Source organism: Sarcophilus harrisii, chromosome 1 (assembly GCF_902635505.1).
Source record: "Sarcophilus harrisii chromosome 1, mSarHar1.11, whole genome shotgun sequence".
NCBI lineage: Eukaryota > Metazoa > Chordata > Mammalia > Dasyuromorphia > Dasyuridae > Sarcophilus > Sarcophilus harrisii.
In genome coordinates, this window is record NC_045426.1 from 149,050,917 (window position 1) to 149,072,795 (window position 21,879).

Below are 21,879 nucleotides of genomic sequence, written 5' to 3' on the forward strand. Positions count from 1 at the left end.
CAAGTTCTTAATTTCTTTGGGCCTTAATTCCTCATCTGAAAATGAGGTGATTGAACTAGATGACCTATAGGATTCCTTCTAAATATCTGAGATTCTATGATATTTTGAATGTTAATAGTTGCACTATGTTTTTGTTTTATTTATTTTACTCAGACTGAGGAATCATGGAAATTTTCTTCTTGAGACTTTTTTACTTCTAAAGATCTCTTCCTATCCTCTTAGTGTCATTATCAGAACTGCTAGTACCATCTCGGCATTTCCAAAAATAAGTCAGATAAAAAGAGATGGGCAGAGTTTAAAGAGAAATATCCACAAAGACTCACCTGACTTTCTATATGCTTAGAAGATTTTCTCCCTGTAGCTCTTCTATAGAGATTTCCTAAAAATTTCCTCCAAGAAAGCTTGGCTTATGATCCAATTTCAAAAATGTCTCAATATTTTTAAGTGTTTGCTTCCTCACAGTTTTTAAACTTTTCTTTTTCACCTCAGATTTCCAGTTGCTTACAAGACATCTCCATATGGATGTTCCACTACCAACAAAAACATAAAGTCAAATATGCTCATTATTTTCCCTTCCCAAAATTAATATATCTGCTCATCAGTATTACTAATTGAAAATCTTCTAAGCTTTTAGCAATGTTGTGATCTTTGATTCCTTTCCATTTATAAAATCATAGCATCAGAGCTCAAGAGTTGGAAGATACTTTCCAAGCCATCTCCCAAACCCCTTTTGCTAAAGACAAGAAGACTAAGAGTCTAAATGTTTTCTCCAAGATCACATACAGGTGTAGAAGTGAGATTCAATTCTAAAGTTTTTTATTTCAAATACAGAGATCTTTCCACAGTTCATTTTGATTTTCTAAATTTTTTGGATTGTTAGGAAACATGAGATTGAAATACTGTGATCTGTTTTCCAGGATTGTCCCTTGAATCTACACATATTCCAGTTTGGATAAGCACCAGCTTTGAATGAGAACTAGGTTCAAATGTTGCCTCTGATAATTATGACCTGCCATTATGACTTTGGACTAGGCACTCAGGGTCTAGGGAACTCAATTTCCAGAGCTCCATGAGATGATTTCTGAAGTTCCTTCTTAGCCTAGATTTATAATTGTATGATATTATGATTTCCAATTGTTCCTCACTATAAATTTTATGCTCTTGGTGGCTTCTAACTCCTCCCAACTTATTTTTAAACTACTGTCTAAGTCTAGCTTCAGTTTCTTCTGTGATGTTTTATTTTCTTCAAGATCTCTTATTTTATATTGTGATCTTGCTTACTAATCTATATTCTTTACCATTTTTATCCATTATTAACAATGTTTCTTTCTATTCTTCATTTCCTATCTAACCAACATTTTTGTCATCATTATACCATCATTCCTTCAGCCTCTTACCCATCTATTCTTTTCATTTCTATTCTAATTCTAATCCATTCTACATATAGCGGTCAAGAAAATATTTTTCAAATTTCATTTTCACTATATCTCTTCCCTCTCATACTAGGGATTCTTGGTCAAATATTGATTGGGTTACAGCAAGAGTATTTAACATTTTTTACATGTTTCATGAACTTCTTTGGCTGTCTAATGAGACCTTAAGGACACCTTACAATAATGTTGTAAAATAAAGCAAAATAACAGGATTACAAAGAATACTTTTAATCAAAAGTAGTTATCAAAATATTTTCAAAACATATTCACAGATCAATTCTCTAATTATGTGTATCTATAAATAGTTTCATTAGATTACATGTTTTTAATTATTTCACGAACACAATGTTTATCCCTCCAACTGAATGCTCTATATTACTACAGGGAAGAAATTGTTTTTATTTTAATCATCACTCATTCTCTTTCTCTTAGTGCTAACTAGCATGCAATTGGGGGAAGTTTTTGATAAATACTTGAAGGAACAAATGAATGAATGGGTCCGAGCCAAGTCAATTTTTATTTTTACAACGAAGTTACCATTATTTCTTCCAAGATGTCACTGAATCCAGTCTTCTTGAAGTAACAAGCCCTTTAACATATGCACTCACCAATTCTTACTCTATCACCTCTATTACCATCTCTATGAAGCCTCAACCCCCAAGAGGGAGGAAACTTAGAAGGCTAATATGAGTAATGAAATGAGTTCTGAAGTCCTCTAGAGATTTTTTTTCCCCTTCCACTTAGTAGAAGAATAAGGACCAAAATACAAGAGTCCTAGTTTCTATTTCACTCTTATTTTCTCTAGACCATATAATTTTCCTTCACATTGATTTCTTGACTGAGGAATAGAGGTATTTTTTTCAGGTGGAGATGTTAATAGGAATTCATTAAATATCAATGGAAATTTAAAAGCTTCAATGAAGAGGAGGGGAAATATGGATAAAAGTTGCTGTTGTTGCTTGTCTTTCATCAGACATAGAGAGTTGGGGGTCAGTGAAAAGGAGAAAGGAGGAAGGATGTCTTTCTAAGCTATTAAATTTGCAATAAATATCTAGGATTTAAAGTAAGACAAAACTGAAACTAAAGGTCTTGAGAGGAAAAATCATCCAGAAAAACCAATAATGCCTGTCTTCTCCAATATTTGAGTCAACACTAATGTGTAGTTTTAAAACTTAACTATCTCAGTCTCCACAAGATGACAAATGGATCTACCTGCTTAATTTTCCAACCTTTTTCAATGAATTAGCTATAGTATCTGACTTGTCACTGGACAATATCAATTCTTGTTGCATAAGAGGTATGCTACATTGGTTCTATATCCCTAGAAAAGCAGCAGGGCTACTGCTCACCCTGAAAGATTCATGTAAGCAATGGAGTGTGGGATGACTAGGGAGTATGGTTTTAGGAACCTGAGATATGGAGTCATAGGACCAAATTATCGATTCTCAACTCAACTATTTAATTTAATACCTACATCAGCTTGAAATAAGTCATTTATCTCTCAAATGATTAGTTCCTTTTCTATATAATTAGAAAAGTGGACTAAATGGTCTCTCTTGGTCCCTTCCAATTCTCGTTGTATGTTTCCATAAATTTCCTCAGTGAGAAAGACTATGATATTTGTGCAATTCTATCATTTTAATTTGTTAACCACTGACAAGAATAGCTAATGAAGGCACAGATAGAAAAAAAATTCTTATGTGATTACTTTCCTAATCAAAATGTAGTGGAAAAAATAAAGACACTGGGTTTCATAAACAACCATAGTAATTATTTCCTCCAGTAGCCCTTTGTAATGAAATGCAGTTCAGGGAATTCCCCTAAGAAAAGCTCATCTCTTAACTGCAACTGAGATAATTCCTTCCTTACTAGGGGAAACAAAGAGGCAATTTTTTTTTATGGGGGGTGAAGATGGGTGTGTGGAGAGAGAGGGAGTTAAGTGACTTGTCCAGAATCACAAAGCTAGTAAGTATCAAGTATCTGGAGCATTTGAACTCAGATCCTCCTGATTCTAGAGCTGGTGCTCTATTCACTGCAGAAGTGCTGGAAAGGAGTTTTGCTCCTTTTGGAGCATTTTTAAAACCAAAATCCTTGCCCCCAGAATGAATGGATGGACTATTGACTCAAATCAACTAAAAAAAAAAAAAAACAAACAAAAAATAAAAACAAAAACAAAGGACTAATCACAAATTAAGACTTTTTTTTTTTTTTACCAGCAGTTTGTTAGCAAGGTTTCAAAAAAGAGAGCTAAAAGTGAGTGCACCAAGAAAGAAAATTATCAGTTTAATAGAATCAATACATCACCTAAAGCAAAATATGTGTTGTATTTCATACAAACTTGAATAACTGCCTTAAACAATGCTTATGAAGTGCTGAGTCTAATACAGAGCCCCAGGAATTTGTGAGCAAGACAACTTTGTATAATTATCAGCTCCATCTGAACTTTATTGGCAATAAATGGTTACAAATGAAATGCATTTGGCCCAAGTAGAATACAGAGCCAAGCTGGGCAACTGTTGCTTGTTTTTTGGAGAGATGCTTTGCCATCCAAAGGCAGAACCATTGTCTCTATGAGGTAGCTGAAGACATGAGTAACATGTTTGGGGGAAGCCAAGGCTCTAACTGCTGGTTAGCAAAACCAAGTAGAAACAGGTAATCAATCAATAATTATTTGTTAAGCATCTACTATATGTAGCATTGCTTTGCTACTATGAATAGATACTATAAGAGATACTATGAATAGAAAATGAAATTTGAAACAGTCCCTAACCTCAAGGCCCTTGCATTCCACGCACAAATTACAGCTGAGTAGTAAACTGGCTTACATGGTCTCTTAGTATGTCATTCACTCATTTGTAAATTAAGCTATTTTTTTTCTGACCTTAGTTTCTAAGGTAAGATTTCTTTTCCTGTAAAGTCGAAGGAGACAATTGACACTCTCACAATGGTCTAACATCAGATCTAGAATACTTTGACTCCTAGAAGCCTAAGTGTAAGGTCTCATTGGTTGAAGATAAGTCCTTTCTAGAAGCACTGCTTGATTCCTGAGTGTTTTCTGTACAAAGTGTGATAGCATATATCTACAGGTGAAAAAAGATGCATTTCCCTTCCACAGATAGCAGGCACAAGATCACTCTGTTCTCTTTCTTTGATTGGGTCCCCTTAGCAGTCCAGCTGTGAACCTCTGTAACCTTGATAAGAGCAGTTAGTATGAGTGTTTAATTAAATCCTGGAAGTAAATGGAAGAATTAGCCACTCAACACCTCTTCAAATAAGACTTTCAAGTCTCAAACTGGCACCCTATTGAAGAGAACTATTTTAGAAGCACTTCAGAGTTTGACCCCAATCAGAACTTTCTTTTCCTGAATTGACATTTGTTTTCCTAAGTTTAGTGGGGAGTTGGAATTTCTCTCAGTTCAGTGCATTGCCCAATCTTATAAAGGATTCTATCTCTACTGCCTCATTTAGTTGAGCAAAAGTATCTTTAAAAGTAGCAATGTTTGAAAACTCTGAAAAAACATGAACTTTCAACATGGCAGCCATACTCTTAACTTAGAAGTTGCATTCTTTTTTGTAAATTAGACTATTCATAAGAATAAAACTGTTAACTGAGAGATAAATAATTTCTGATGAACCTTCTCAATCTAAAAATTTGAGACTAATATAAAGAACCAAAAGTTTATTGTCATTTGAAATGGAGTTATTTGTATATTTTTGTTTAAAAAAAAAGACATAATTCCATTTGTTTAAATGGCACAGTTGTTTCCCTTCAAATTAGGTCAGATTTTGAATGATTGTAAAAATATGGTCATCCATTTGTCCCATTTTATTAGCTTGCAGTACATTTTTTATTTAATTTGATGACATTTAAGGATATCAGATCCTAGATTTGGAAAGACTCTTCAGAAAGAAAAAAAAATCCACAAACATAGACATGAATATCTTAAATTCCTAGAGTGGAAGTAAACTTCATATTTTCACAATGAGGTAAGAAAACCTCATTCTTTCCTAAATTTTTAAATATTATTTCCTCAAAACTAATTAAATTAAAATTAAGAAGAAAAGATAAACAATCCTTATTTATCCAGTGTGGTAGACGAAAACAAGATATTACACTTATCTCTATTTGATTTGGCACTATGGGGGCTAAAAAGTGTAATGGAAAGAAGGCTATGGAATCAATCCCACAAACATTTCTAATGCAATTTTAAATAAAAAAATACATAATACTCAAGTGCATTCTTTATACCACTCTTTGAATACTCAACAGTTAGTGTTCTATTAAGACAAGTTAAAAAAAACCATTTATTAACTTGTACTCTTAACCAGCAGACAATGACTTAATAATATACCCTTGCTCAATGATCAAAACTCTCGACACAGGGGTAGAAGATGAGAGTCCAAACTGAAACTCTCTACCTAGGTTTATATTTGCATAATCACCTTTGGGAAACTTTGAAACTTTCTCTCTGTATCTCTCCCTCTCATTCAACAAAAGGCAGGAAAAGAGGCCCAAATCTCATCCTTTGTCTCCTAACTTCTTTTATGTTAAGGGGTTAAAAGCCTTGCAGTGGAAGCAGGTCAATTTCAGAGAACCCAAATTATACATCCCATCCCTTTGTAAAGAATTTCTTTTTTTCCTAACCCTAGTCTGCAGCCAACTTTTGGCCTAGCTCTTTTGGAAAAGAAGGTCTGCATAGGAGTACTAAAAGAAAATCTTTATAAATGGGTGAAGTGTAAACCTTTATAAATCCTTTTCTCAGCAAGAAAATTCATGATTATTGCATGTGGCTGGATTGGTTTCTTAGAGGTATAAAACCCTTCCTGCTACTTTTAGCCTGTGAGTGATGGAGAGAGAAACAACAAGTAATAATAATAATAATAAAAATTAGTTGGTTGGGTTTAAAACAAGAGTAACATTAACTGGGTGACCTGGAAAAAAATTCCTCTAAGTTTTACATCTCCCAAATGAATCTATCCAGAGTTTAAGTGAGAATATACAAAGTCTCAGACTGTAAAGACAAAACCAAACCAAACCAAACCAAAAACAAAACGGGGATGTCGTATAGCAAAATGTATGGAGGGTTATATAGGTATAGACATAAAAGAAAATTATCACTGTTCTCAACCTCCCTAAATCAAGTTTGAAAATATGTATATTATAGATTTCAGAGAGCATGAATAAGCAAATGTGTATGGTTCCAAAACTGGATAGGAGAAGAGCTATATACTTAGCTTTAGCTTTGGAGTTTCAGTAATTTTTCTTTTCATTTCAAAAGCAGAATTAAGGTAGATGAAAACAAACAAACAAACAAAAAACTTAGTCAGAATGTGAGGGTCAGATATTTCAAAAAATACAATAGGCACAATATCCATGCAATATACCTAAAGACTATAAGACCACATGTACTTGATAAAAGAGATAATGGTAGGGGTAGCAGGAAGAATGTCCTCAAACAAACCAAAAACTGCTGTTTTGGTAAGGCACATATTTGTAGGAGCAAAAATCTTCATTAAAAAAAATCATCTTGGGTGTCTGACCCACAAATAGGTTTCTTAGGGTTGAAAAATACTCACATTTTTTCTGTTTCAAACATCCTGCCAAATTCTCAAAGTACAAACAAAACCATTTTATTACTAAGTGACTTGTGTTGCACTATGATCAGTGTAGCTCTTTCTGTTAGAAACAAAAATCTGGTCTTATAGAGCCTTGTATTGATTGGACTTTTCTAGTGGTAATGTCTATCGTGGGCTGCAGAGGATTTGCAGTCATTTCAGTTAGATTCCTACTGATGCAGACTGGAGTCAGGAGAAGGTGGCACTGGACAGCAAAGAAGGAAGAAGCAAGATGCGCCACAAGCATGAGCCACTGTGTATCTCAAGCTGACAGAAAATGAGTACCCCTGCAAGGCCACTGAAGCTGTAACCCACCCATCATTGTGACTGGTTCTCAATTCAACAGCAAAACCTGCCTGACATACCAGCTGATGATTCTTGGGGTGAGGGGTACTTAAAGGTTTTTGGAAACCTTCTATTTGAGATGATGTGATGAGGCACTTGAAAAAATACAATTGAAAAGCAACACTGAAATTTTTGCTAGGGCTTTTGAGCAAAAACAAAAAAGAAAATTACATAGGGAATCCACTTCCAAATCATATATAAGTAGTATCCAAAACAATGCTAACCAAGACAAAGCCTTTAGATATGTACATAGAGTACATTTGTAAAGTTCTAGCTTTAAGAGCCTATACTCCAGTTCTTCCCTAAAGATGTAGTAAAGACGCATGATATTGCAATAAGAGGTTCTCTGACACACCACATAGACATATACACCAACATATATACACTGATTAGTTCATCAATGCTTTCCAATACAAGCAGCATGTCATATGATGTCACAAGCCTTGGCACCTTCACTCATTATATGGAACTTTAGTATAAGATGTCAAATACATTGAGCAAGTACTCAGAAAGGGCTGGGTTTGCAATGATTCAGGTGTTGTCTTCCAAGGTATTTCATGAGTGGGACTATTTCCTGAATAGTTGAAATTTTTAAAGATTCATGAACCCCTATATATTGTGTTATGTTAAATTGTCAACATTGCAAACTCCCCCTTTACTAAACTCTGTTCTGAATTTAGTAAGATCAAAAAAAAAATTTTTTTAAGATAAAGGATGCTAAAATAGGTCTATGTCCTTCTCTCTCCTCTTGAGAATTCTCTCTCTCTCTCTCTCTCTCTCTCTCTCTCTCTATCTATCTTTCTCACTCACACACACACACATACATACACACACACACACACACACACACACACACACAGAGGAAACACCAAAAAAAAAAACTTCAACATTCCTCTTCTTTAGATTTATTAGGTCAAATCCTTGCATGAACTGATCATCAAACATTAGGAACATAATCTCCTATTGGCTTCTTGGTTTTGTGATGCTGGTCATTAAAGAACTATGATCCCCTTTTTTAATATTTAGTTTTTATATAATCAATAGTGACTCAGGCAGAATTCAATTTTACACATATTTCAGTGATAAGCTTTACTTGATGCCAACACATTGATTCAAAAGACTCAGCATCTGGTAGCTGTCACAATATTTTACAAACATCATCCTGAGCCTTACAGACAGAAGGGAATATTGATTACTCACCATATCCAGGAATGCCTCCTAAAGGGGAAATTATTCACGTGCATCATGTTCGCAGGTCTTCTAACATTAGTATTTTCCCTGTCTTAGACTTTCTCTGCACTGTTTTTCATTGATGAATTCTAACTCTCCGGCTGGAGCTACCACCATAGGTGATTATTGCAACAAGTATGGTCTTCTCAAATGCCCCCTTTCTCCCCCCCTGAAATCTAACCACAACTACAAGAAACCTTCCAGGATTTGAAGCAAGATTCATCACAGGTCACTGCAGGTATGTGTCCGTCCATTTGTGCTACAACAGCTCATGAACCCCCCGAGAATCATCAGCACAATCCATGAAATCCTAAATGACAAAATAGCGTTCTAATTAAAAATCCAACTGATTCGAGTAGAAATTAAAGCATTTTCCTAGGAAGGACTCTGGAATGTGGGAAAAGGTTAGTCAAGAGGCAGTGGCTTGTTTTCTTGGTTAAAGGGGTATTTGGGGGGAGGTACAAAACTTCAGATCGCTTTGCCATGCTGTCCTTTAAGGAGGGAGATTGCTTTTTCTTCTTTCTCAGACACATATTCCTGTGTGATCACTTGGATGCAGTGCTCCGTTCGCAGACGTATTAGACAAAGAATGGGGGGATAGGGGTGTTAAAAAAAACCATATACAACCAAAGCAAACTTCTCTTCAAAATTACTGGTCATTGTGGGCTTTTTTTTTTCCTCTCTCTTTTTTTCCTCATCTGCAAAAGTAGTAGGAAGGCAGTGAGTAATTTGGGCTTCGCATGCCAGAATTACCATTAGCTCCTATCAGGCTTTTTGAAGGGGCTTTCATGAGCAGATTCATTTCTGCTGCCTAACTCCATAATAAGGCTGTCTGCTCTCTTTAAGTAAAATGACTAAGCTATTGATCTTCTTACTGCAGACAGAGCCTCCTTTAATTTGCTGTTCCCCAGGACCACGCGAGGGCTTTTCGTATTTTGAATTGAAAGAAAACAAATCTCGCAGCTGTTAAGTCAGATGTTATCTGATAATTTCGTCCCAGCTTTTTTTTTTTTTTTCCTTCTCTTTCCCCCCAATTCAGCTCCTCGTTAGTTGTCATTTACTCCTGGGGCGCTGGCATCCTTCAGAAAGGTTCTTGAGCTCGAGCTGTAAAGATATCTGGCATGCTTTTAAAACACAAAGGCAACAGGCTCCCAAAGGCTTGCAGAATTTCCAGCGGAGCCCCTCGAAATCCCCAGAGCCTTTGCTGACCCTGCCCTGGCGCTCTCCAGTTCACCAGCGGTTCCGGACACTTGCAGACTCGGTAACACTGGATTCTTCACACTCTGCAGTAGAATCATCAGCTTCAGGCTGCAGTGAATGTTGCCCGACTGGGGATGTGCTGGCGTCAAGGGGGCCCTCTAGGTGGGTTCTCCTGACACAGCAAAGCCTGCTGAGCTCAGTGGCTTGGCTCACAAGAGACCGAAGAGGAGGAGGAGGAGGAGAAAAAAGAGAAGGAGGAGGGAAGGGAAAGAGTGAGGGAAGGAGGAAAGGAGCGAAGGAGGGAGGGAAGGGGGTTAAAGAAACAGATCCATTTTCAAGGAGGCTATTTCTTTCTGTAATTATAAGGCTAAAAAGGCTAAGCAGTTAGAAACCTGTAAATAACCTGAGAGGGGGGAAAAAGACACCTTGGACAAATATATATTATTACCATAAGAGGTGGTGTTTTTTTTTTTTTTTTCTTCTCCCCTTTCCTCTCCTCCTCCCCTAGAATAAAGGTGGGGTAAGGGTGGGGGTGGGGAAATGCCTAGAGAGAATTTGAAAGCAAAGCACTTGAGTCAAATATTCTTCATCCTTAGAGGGCTTGCTTGGTGATGGGTGAGCCCTCAGCTGCAAATGACCACCCAGTGAATTTTTGGACAGGAAATCCTGTGGCAGCCAGTCCTGGGGGAAGCCGGTTATAACTTCAGTTACAATCCTACATGAGGAAAAGCTGCCTGTTTGATTAGGGAGTGTGCTGACCAAGGAGTGTCTAGATAAAACACTGCAACACATATTGTTTATGTGGTATATTTCCTTATTAAGGCTGCCCCTTTTGTTATAAATCTCCTCTCCTACAATCCCCTGAATGAGCCCCACTACTGTGGATGCCATATTGGAGCAAGAATAAAATAGTAAACTATTTGAGACTAATAGTAGGTTGACACTCTGGTACCTTTGTCTGAAATTGGTAAGAGAAATGGACTTTTCAATAGTGAATAGTGCACTAAATATTAATGTATCACTTTTAACTAAGGTGCTTAAAGGGTTGGCTGAACAAAGTGCAATTAGTTGCTTCACTTTTAAGGGAGCACTGAAAGCTTTGGATATACACCCCATGGGAGGCTTTTAATGGAGTTTCCCCCTAAGAGATTCAGTCCCCAGGGAAAATAGAAAATAATTCATCTTAATAATAACAAAAAAAACCCTATGTTGAATTAAATTAAGTTTTCACAAACTTCCAAAAGATATTTTCATTATAATCCATTCTTCTCAGGTGTGCAGGTTCTGCACTTGGATACTAAATCAGCTTTTCTTCAGTAAAATTTGAAAATTCGTTTTAGTTCTCAAATAGAGATCTTAATGGAAAGTTTTCCTCAGTGGTAGTAGGAATAGCTGGCATATGCTAAGCACTTAATAAATTCTTATTTATCAGTTAATTGATCAAAAGCAATTTGAATATAAAGAGTCAGATAGGAAGAAACTATCTTAGAAAAATAAGGGAAAACCAAGGTTTTTCCAAGTCCATACAGCCTCAGTTCTTTTTCAGTCATGGTGGGTCCTGAAATGATCTAATCAAGTATCATGAAAGCATTCAAAAATAGGAATATTATTAATAGCAATTACAAAAATTATATTTTAATAATTTGAATAAAATACTCTTACATTTGCAAATTATTTTCAAAAATCACTCTCACATAAATTATTGCATTGTAAGCACATAGGATTATTGTGAGGTAGGTAGGATCCTGAGTCACAAAATAGATAAGTGACTTTCTCAAGTCACAAGGTTACTAGTTACCTTGACAAAAGGAATTAAATCCTAAAAGTTTTCCTAGGGCTCTTTAATAATCCTGAAGATGATATGACAGAGAAGCTAAGTATTTCAAAGAGAAGCTAAGTCATTATAAAGGATAGAAATGATCCTATTAAGGTGGGGAAACTTTAGTAAATGGTAACAAGAATAAACAAGATAAATTTGCCTTCTTTTAGGACTATATGACCTTTATTGGATACGAGTCCTTCTGATGACCAAAGGACTCCCAAAAAGTGCTGGTAGTTACTTCACTTACTACTGATCCTACCCATATCTCATTTTTGAGTTTTGTGACAGTCAAAATTTCATTGAACAAATCCCAATTTTATGCCAGAAAATGTGATAGGTGTTGGGGATATAAAAACAAAAGCACATAGTCCCTGCTTTCCAATGCAGATTATTTCACGGGGTGGGGGTGGGGGAGGCAATTACTTGATGATGAGAGGGGCTTTGAGAAGAGAGAATCTAAATAGCTAAGGGGATAAAGAAAGTCTAAAAGAAAAGAGCAAAAGATTTTAAGAAGGTAAAGGGAGGAGATGGAGCCCTCCAGGAATAGGAACACAGCCTAAAGGCACAGAGGTAGGAGGGAGAATAGTAAATTCAGGAAAAGCAAGCAGGACAATTTGGTCAACACACAGAATGAATGAAGAGAATTAATGTGACATCTGGAAATGTGAGTAATAGGCAATAGGTGAGTAATATGGAAAGGAAAGGAATTTGAAGGCAATATGCACTATGGGATGGGCATAACTAACTCTTTGAATTCTAAGTGCCTGGCACATCTTAACATACCATGAATATTTTATTAATAATAATCCCATTTGACACTAGCATGGCTAATTAATAAAATTAATCAATGAAGCACTTTGCAAATATGAGTTTAACAAAATGCATTTTAATTATCAGGTCACCAAGATAAACTCTAAAATCATACAATGTTCAAAGTAAGTACAGATTTCTAATGAATTTGAAAAGTAACCCAGTTTTAAAAATACTTTTTATTTTTAATGACTGTAATATAGAAACATAAATTATACCCATCTAGAAATGAAAGGTACTACTGGTGACTATTAATGTACATATTCTATGCTCAATCTCCTATTAGATTATAAATTTCATCTTTTTATCTGACACCCAATACAGGGTCTTAAATTAACATATCCACTCTTCTTGAATGGGACCAAGGGGGAAGAAATTGTACCATTATATATAACCACCTGAGTTATTACAACCAGGAGCATGAACTAATGAGTAACATGATATAAAACTCAAATCGAAATATTATGAAATTCAAGGAATCGAAACAGATAAAAAAACCTATATGTGTTAGAATCAAAGTCAGCAGGGCTATGACTAGACTTTGTACTTGACATATATTTCTTGTTTTGTGAATAAATAGGTTAGGTTGAATTACTAAAAGCCTATTAGAAACAACTGGTAGTGTGGACAAAGGGCTAGGCCTGAAGTTAGGAAGACCTAAGTTCAACTTCAGCCTCAGACATATCCTAGCTTTATGATCCTGGACAAGTTATTTTAATTCTGTTGCCTCAATTTACTCAACTGTAAAATGGTAGTAACATGTAAAATGGGAGTAGCATCTTCCTTCCAAGGTGATTGTGAAGCTCAAATGAGATTTTTGTAAAAAACACTTAGAAAAGCATGTGTCATATAGTTGGCACTTAATTAATGTTCATTCCTTTTACTTCTTATTTCCTAATACTCCTCTAAAATTGTGAGATACCTACGTCTGCACAGTACTGCTATGCTTTCCTTATTTTCAGCATCTTGCCTAGAGAATAATGTTTACTGAATTCCATACCACAAGAGATGGGCTTTCTATTGGACAAGAATAATCTTTAGAGACAAGAAGAAATCTCTATTAGTTTGGCAAAGTTTGGTAAAGGACTAACTCAACTCATGCTTTAATAGCAGAATAAATTTGGAATATTACATAGCATAAATAACATATTTCATAAACAATCTGGTGTAATGAATTGATGAAATCCTGGACCACTTTTAGTCTGATAAGTATAAAAATAAAATTACAAGGACAAAACCCACAGTTGTGTGAATTCTTTGTTGAGAAACTGAGGCAATGAAGGTAATTCTGGAAAATGATTATTAAAATGCCAACATTTTAATAGATTTTTGCCACTATCTGTGTGATCTTTGATGAATCATTTAAATCATTTGGACCTCAGTTTGCTGAACTTTAAATAAATTAAATGAACTCTGATTTCTTCTAGTTCTACAAAATAATTCTATGAAGATTCTCTCTAGACTGTGGAAAATTTTTCTGGCATTAAAAAGTATTTTCCAAGGGGTCTATTACCATGATAGTATGACAGAGACAGATATGCATATAGGGCTTCTCTATGCTGAGAGACAAGACTGCTTGCAAAGGAACACAGGGGCAAAGATCCTTCTTTGCTCATCTGCCATCTGTACTGCTGTGAAATATGTTTGGATCCCCCTTGCCTGGAGCAAAATTCTTCCCTTTCTTATGTATGTTTATATTGCTTCTAATTATGGCTATTAAGTTTATAATAAAAAAGATGACTTTTAAGATTAGCAAGTTAATGACAAAAACTTTGATCCAAAATCTAGCTGGGCAATATTTAGACTATCATATACAAATGAATGCAGGTAGACTGGCAAATGGTGAATAAATTTTGTAAAAATACTTTCCTTCAAGGCAGCTAGGTGGCATAGTGGATAGAGCACCAGCCCTGAAGTCAGGAGGACCCTAGTTCAAATATGAGCTCAGACACTTATCATATCTTAGCTGTGTGACCCTAGGCAAGTCACTTAACCCCAATTGCCTCAGCAAAATAAAAAAAAAAACAGAACAACAACAAAAACAACAAAATTTTCCCTCAACTTTTTAAAGATATCTGTAACATAATAAACCATGTTTGACAGACAAAAGTGTCTTTTGAGATGTTCAGTCATTCAATTGTGTCTAATTCTTTATGCTATGGACCATAGCAAGAGAATACTGTCCATAGAGTTTTCTTGGCAAGAATCCTGAATTCCTTCCCAGTGGATTAAGGCAAATAGAGATGAAATGATTTGCCCAAGGTTACACAGTAAGCATCTGAATCTGGATTTGAACTAAGTTCTTCTTGACTTCAGGTCTTATGTTCTATTCACTAAGCCACCTAACTGCCTGCATTTTTGAGATAGCAGTATAGAAATATTATCATGCCATTTTATAGATGGGCAAACTGATGTATCCAAGGCCACCCACAGTAGAAGGGCCATAATAAATCACATTTATATGTGGATTTAAAGTTCATAAATTACTTTCTTCATAACACACTCCTGCAGGAGATAATGCAAGCATTATAATCAACATTTTTAGAATGAGGAAACAAGGACTCGGAGAAAAGGAATTTGAGCAAAGTGATAGAACCAAGATTCAAAACCCTAGATCTCGACACTTCCTTCATTTCCAGAGTTATTCCATACCACCAAGTTTTCTTTTAGAACTACATTCTTTTTAGTGAGAATACAAGATCCAAACTAATTTTAATCAAAATTATCAAGATTATAAATAATATATATTTAACATTTTCTTTATCTGGCTTAGCCAAAAAGCTTTCAAAGTCTAGCTCCAAGTTGGTCCTGAGTTAAAGCCTTCCATAAGAGGTGAGGAGTTGAACTCACTTTGGCTTTCACATTTTTACCCACAGACAGGCACAGTATGCTCCTTTCTGAATGTTCTCACTCTATTTTTTACTGGTAAAGATCAGCTGCCTTAGGTCGCCCAGGTTGAAAGCTCCTTGAGGACAATCTGTTCTGTCTTTTGCAAATTTGCACATAGTGATAAATAGATAAATATTAGATGAGTTATTATGAAATATTAGATGAGCAGAAAAGAGTAAACCGGTTAATTCCAAACATGCTTGTTAACTATCAAGAAAAGGGAAGGCTCCTTCAATAGGAAAATTGGTACTCAGCTAACGAATAAGAAAAACATTTTTCATTATAAAATTCAGCAAAAAGTGCACAAAATTCTTTTTACTCATATTAAAAACTGCCCTTTCTACAGAATAGAAGTTTCTAGTTCACTGAAGCTGGTATATCTTGTATGTGACTGCCACAAGCACATGAGAAGAGTTTCATTTATAGTAAGTGCAACCCAGAAAGAACTTTATAAGCCATTATAGAAATTCAGGCTTCAGCTTTCTGTTATTTAAGAGCTTGCCCTTATGAATATGATTTCTAATAATAAATACTCATTCTGAAGATTCGCTTGACTCATTCAATAAATATTTATTGAATATCTACTATATGCAAGACAGAGCTATGTGCTGGGTATAGAAAAATGCAAAAATGTTACCTGATTTGCTTTTACTACACTTATCTTCTAATGGGGTTTTGACAGTAGGGGAAAGATATAACAAAGAAATAAACTGATATAAATCAAGATATGATATGATGATGTCAAGGAGAGGTGTAGACAAAGTAAGCCTAGAAATTTGGAAGAGTGGGAATCACTTTATAAACATGGATCGATCGCTACAATAAGACAAATGAACATATTACTAAAAAGGAAACTGAACTCTGAGTAGCCAAGAAACCGATAACAGTCCTGGAGACTAATAAAACTCAGTTTACTTCTCTCAATAATGGCCACTGTATTAGGTGTCTTTTAGATTTTCTTTACAGGAGCCAAGAGACAGTCTGTCTCTGGTATATGCAGTGATGGTGATGAAAATACAAAAAGCATATATAAAAATAAATACATAAAGAAAAGAAAAAAATAAAGACATAGATTGCCTTGTGAATCTGCCTTGATCTTGATCACTTGATCTTAAAAGTATCTGACCAAATGGCTAAATACATTCTATAGGATACTTTTAAGACAAGTCTCCCCTAGAAAGTATTCTAGTTGTTCAAGTAGAACATGTGGTTACCCTCTGCTGCTGAATATCAGAATGTGCAAAATTGCTGTTCACTTTCCTGATGAAAAGAAACGGATCTCAGGAATATTCTGGCTTGGCTCTGCCTGAGAAGAGCAAAGCAACATAGTAATAATAGCCATTCCTGGATTTCTGACAAGAAATAAACATTTGCATGGAGGTTGCTTATATTTTATCATACATGTCAGCCAACTGAGAGATGAAAATAGTATTCCAACATATGTAAGGAGTCCAAGATGACTATGTGTTGTCTGGGATTTCTGTTCTATTTCTGCTTTTTAATTCAAGGCAGTCAGTCAGGTAATATAGTGAATAGAGTATTGGAGCAAGGAGTCAGGAAGACCCGAATTCAATTTTGACCCCAGACACTTACTAGCCTGGTGATTTAGTTTGCCTCAGTTTCCTTGAGTGTAAAATGAAGATTTTAATAATACCTACTTCTCAAGGGAGCAAATGGGATAATATCTATAGAGCTCTTAGCACAGTACCTGACACATAGTAGGTACTTAATAAATGCTTATTGTCATGCTTTTCCTTCTGTTTTGAACTACTTTTCATATTAGACCTGTAGTGTTCCTCTGAAAAGTACTTCTCTCTTCTCTCCTTCTCCTTCTTTCTCTCTTCTTCTTCCTCTCTCCTTCACTGCCTTCCTCCCTTCTCTCTCCCCCTCCTTTCTCTCTCTCATATGTGTGTGTGCACATATGTTCTAATTATTTACATATGAACATTGTTTCCTCCCAATAGAATGTAAGCTATTTAAGATAAATGCCTGTTTCACTTTTATCTTTGTATCTACATCACTTGACATACAGTAGGCATTTAATAAATGCTTACTGAATTGAATTAAATTGAGTTTAAAGGAATATTGTTCCTTTATGATCAAATCCTTTCCCCCATCCACTCACCCTCAGAGAAAATCAGGCCTCTGGGAAGGAACTGTGTCTTCCTCTGTTTTTCTAACACTAAGTTCATTGCTGGCACTCAGTAAATGTTAACCATTCTGTTGATAATGGTGACTTGGCATTTCTGGGGTGCTCTATACACAGCCTGGGCTCAGCTGCTCAGCACATTTGTAACTGAAAGGAGAACAATACTGCATGTAGCAAAGGTTTAAATACTTCCAAGTCAGGAAAAAGTTAAGTCACATGCATGTTGAATATCTAAATTATAATTGAATGATTACAAAAATTAGTTGAAAAGGGAAGAAATTCACCAAGTGGTTGTTTGGTCTACATGATATTGAATAATTTATTTGATTGATTTTTCTGAGTGAGATGAACGAATGTACTACTTATCTGAGATAACAAGCAATCTTTAAGTGATCTTGTGCTAATTCCTACATATAGATATTCACAAAAGGAAAATTATTACTTATAAAGTCAATCACTGAATATTTCAGAGTAGACTTAAGCAAGCTCTCTAGATAGATCTTTTAACATATTTGAGAATAAAGAAATTGAAATTCTGCATATCACAAAAACAGTTTGTATTAGCCAAACAAACAAGCAAATTTTGGAGGGGAAAATCCAACCCAATCAGGAAAAAAATACCATTAATAAATCATTCAGTAAATTATAATTCATAAAATTTAAGTAATCATTATAAAAATCATTAAAATTATTTTTAAATGTTTTTATCAGACAAAATTTTCTCAATAGATTCTTTATCTGTCTTAGATTGGCTGGAAATGGATGAAACCATGGCAAAATATATAAAAAGTTTTTATAGTCTCCTTCAACATTGTAGCAAACCCAGAAAAAAATGACTTTTTTTTTTCAAATTTACTTCATCCATTCAGGTGTTTTAAAAAATGTTATGCATCTACCAAATAGATAAGAAAATTTCAAATGGCATCTATTATTTCTTGAGAACCAAGAGACTTAAAATGTAGTTGCCATCTATACTACATAATCTACATAGGACTGAGATGAGACTGAAACTATTTTATTGCTATCTGAAAGCTGTGATAAGGAAACTCCTACCAAACCTGATCAACACCTCCTCTGCAACTTGCTCACTTAACAGATTTCCAGTGGTGCTCTTTGAAGGTTAAATAACTTGTCCAGGGTTACAAAGTCAGTACAAGTCAAAGTTAGGACTTGAAAACCCGGCTCTTCTATTGGGAGAGGCCCTTCACTCTCTACTCTCTGCTCTCTATTCTCCTTTGTATATATTCTCTATTTTCTGTTTTGCTTTAACTTGGATAAATGGGTTTCTCTGCTTTTTGTTATGTATTCATTGTGGAACTGGTAGTTGGTAGAAAGGGGGTCAAGCATTGTATAAAGCTTGGGATCCCATTAATGAACCTATCGTTAAAAGTTAGATTTAATCTGGAAATCACATTTCCTGGACAAAAAATATTAAGGGAGAGGATAGATATAATTCTAGCCTGGTATTTCTCTTGGAGGAGAATAAGGTGGTTTGCTTCTGAGCTCAGCACTTACTTCTCCTGGCAAGAATTAAAGTCTTTCTAGGAGAAAGGATAGGGGAGAAAGGCTAAAAAGGTCTGTTCTGTTTCCCTTCAAAACATAAAACAACACTCCCTCTACATGCAGGAACAGCCCTCACAACATAACAACAAAAACAGTGTATAAGAAGCAGTGTGACCTAGTTGAGAGACAGCCAATTTAAGAGTTAGGAAGTCCCAGATTTGTGCCTTGCTTCTGACCCATTCTGGATGTGTGACGCTGAGTTACTTATTTGATTTCCCAATGTCTCATACAGTTTCCTATGGCTATGAGTTGGAAAGCTGGTCCTGATCTACACTGGCAGGAGTAGTGCTTTACTGGGAGTTTCTCACACAGAAGAAATCATAAGTCTACTTCTCAGTATCCTTTCAACATCTATAAACATAAGAACAGACATATGCTTGTGTTATATTTTAAGATTTCTGGTGATGAACATTCCATGGTCCCTTGCTAGAAGAATAATCTCAAATGGGTCAGATCCTGGTTTATACAGCTTTGTCTTCTAGAGGGAAACATGAGCTGACAAAAGACACCAGCCTGTCTCAGTGGCATAACTATTATCCCTGATGCCTGCCTCGGCTGTTTTAATGATTTCTTACTCAAACATCCTAATTTCCCTCATTATTATCTTAACAAGCTTGGGAATGAATCTGAGGTCATTCATTCATCTATTCTCTTATCTCTTGGCTAAACAATTCTAGGTTTTCAACCTCCTTTCTTTTGATCCTTTCATGTGACTTTGCAAATGGCTAAAATTATGGAAATAAAAATGAGTTTCTTAGTGACTTTTCTTCCACTCCCTTTAACTCAGTTGTGATGCTCTGAATTATAGGGTCATGGGATCAATCACCCACTCACAAGTAGGTCCACAACTATCCCAAGGCTTATTATTTCATGTGATCTTTATGATTTATGAAAGTGGAATTATTACAAACATCTCATTTAAATTTTAATAGAAAATAAAAATATATTTGTTGTGATTAAAAGTTGTTCTTTGCTTTTCAAACTTCTTTGTATATGTATTAAAATGAATTACTGTTTTATCTTTCTAAAAGTTATATTTTAAGAGATTTCTAGAAAACAATTTATCAGCTATAGATTCTAGGATATTATAACCCCAAATCTAGCATATTCTGCTTTCCTATTTAATTAAGAACTTGCTCTCACTTCTTCCCATCTGAAAAACAAATTTAAATTCAGCAAATTTAACTAAATTAGGCTATATGTACTACAATCCTCAAGGTGATTTTATCTGAACTTCAAAATAAATTCTTTGAAGTAAACTACTTTGTGGTAAAGAACTGTCTCCCTTTTGTTTCTGTATAACCAGTGTGTACTTAAGCCACTGGAGAGCTCAATGGATAGAGTGCTGGACCTGGAGTCAGGGAAACCTGAGTTCAAATCCCGCCTCTACCAGTTATAAGATTTATGACTCTGGACAAGTCTCTTAACACCGTTTGCCTCTGTTTCTTCATTTGAAAAATGAGCTAGAGAAGGAAATAGAAAGGAAAATCACTCCAGTATTTTTGCCAAGAAAACCCCAAATAGGGTCACAAAGAATTAAACATGACTAAAAAACAACTGGCCACATTCTCATGGATGTTAACTGTACCTTATTTTCTTGCATTTTTTAGTGACAGAAAATAATTCTTCATAGTGGATAATAATAATAACATTAATTCACTTGACTTATAAGAGATTTTGGTTCTAAACCCATTATTGATAATTCCTATTAGCTCTGTGATCACTGGCAAATCAGCCTCTTTAAATCACACATTTCTCATCCAGAAAATGGATACTTTATAGAAACTAATACTACCTTATAGGATTATGATGAGGCACAAAGGAGATAAGGTATGTAAAGTATTTCAAAGTACTATGGAAATGTCAGTTAGCATCAAGATGCTAACCATTTCATTGGACTTTCTAATGATGCTGTGAGAAAGGCAGGAAAGGTATTGGCCCCCCACCTCTACCCCCTTCCAAGATAAGGAAACAAGTTCTCATGACTAGTAAATTGCAGGGTTGGAATATGAACATTTATTTTCTGGCTTCTGGATCATTGTTCTTCCCACAATACCATAGGTTCACAAAAATGTTTTTAAAATTTCAGTGGATATTGATCAGAGAAATGCAAATAAAGACAACTCTGAGATACCACTACACACCTGTCAGATTGGCTAAGATGACAGGAAAAAATAATGATGAATGTTGGAGGGGATGCGGGAAAACTGGGACACTGATGCATTGTTGGTGGAGTTGTGAATGAATCCAACCATTCTGTAGAGCAATCTGGAATTATGCCCCAAATGGGTATGTGCATACCCTTTGATCCAGCAGTGCTACTACTGGGCTTATATCCCAAAGAAATACTAAAGAAGGGAAAGGGACCTGTATGTGCCAAAATGTTTGTGGTAGCCTTGTTTGTAGTGGCTAGAAGTTGGAAAATGAATGGATGCCCAACAATTGGAGAAAGGTTGGGTAAATTGTGGTATATGAATGTCATGGGATATTATTGTTCTGTAAGAAATGACCAGCAGGATGAATACAGAGAGGCTTGGCGAGACTTACATGAACTGATGCTAAGTGAAATGAGCAGAACCAGGAGATCATTATATACTTCAACAACAATACTATATGAGGATGTATTCTGATAGAAGTGGATTTCTTTGACAAAGAGAAGATCTAACTCAGTTTCAATTGATCAATGATGACAGAAGCAGCTACACCCAAAGAAAGAACACTGGGAAATGAACGTAAACTGTATTTTTGTTTTTTTTCCTGGGTTATTTTTACTTTCTGAATCCAATTCTTCCTGTGCAACAAGAGAACTGTTCGGTTCCACA

General features: G+C 35.4%; 1 protein-coding gene across 5 annotated transcripts in view; it reads right to left on the reverse strand.

Moving 5' to 3' along the window:
- PDE4D (phosphodiesterase 4D) overlaps positions 1-21,879 on the reverse strand; it is a 1,062,771-nt gene that overhangs the window by 642,196 nt on the left and 398,696 nt on the right. The window contains exon 1 of one of the 5 annotated variants that reach the window (XM_031948897.1): positions 8,595-10,059. The exons of the other annotated variants lie outside the window; for them this stretch is intronic. Within the exon in view, the coding sequence (XP_031804757.1) occupies positions 8,595-8,641 (47 nt within the window). The 5' untranslated portion in view covers positions 8,642-10,059. Of the gene's footprint in view, positions 1-8,594; positions 10,060-21,879 lie in introns of those variants that run through there. 5 annotated transcript variants of the gene reach the window in all.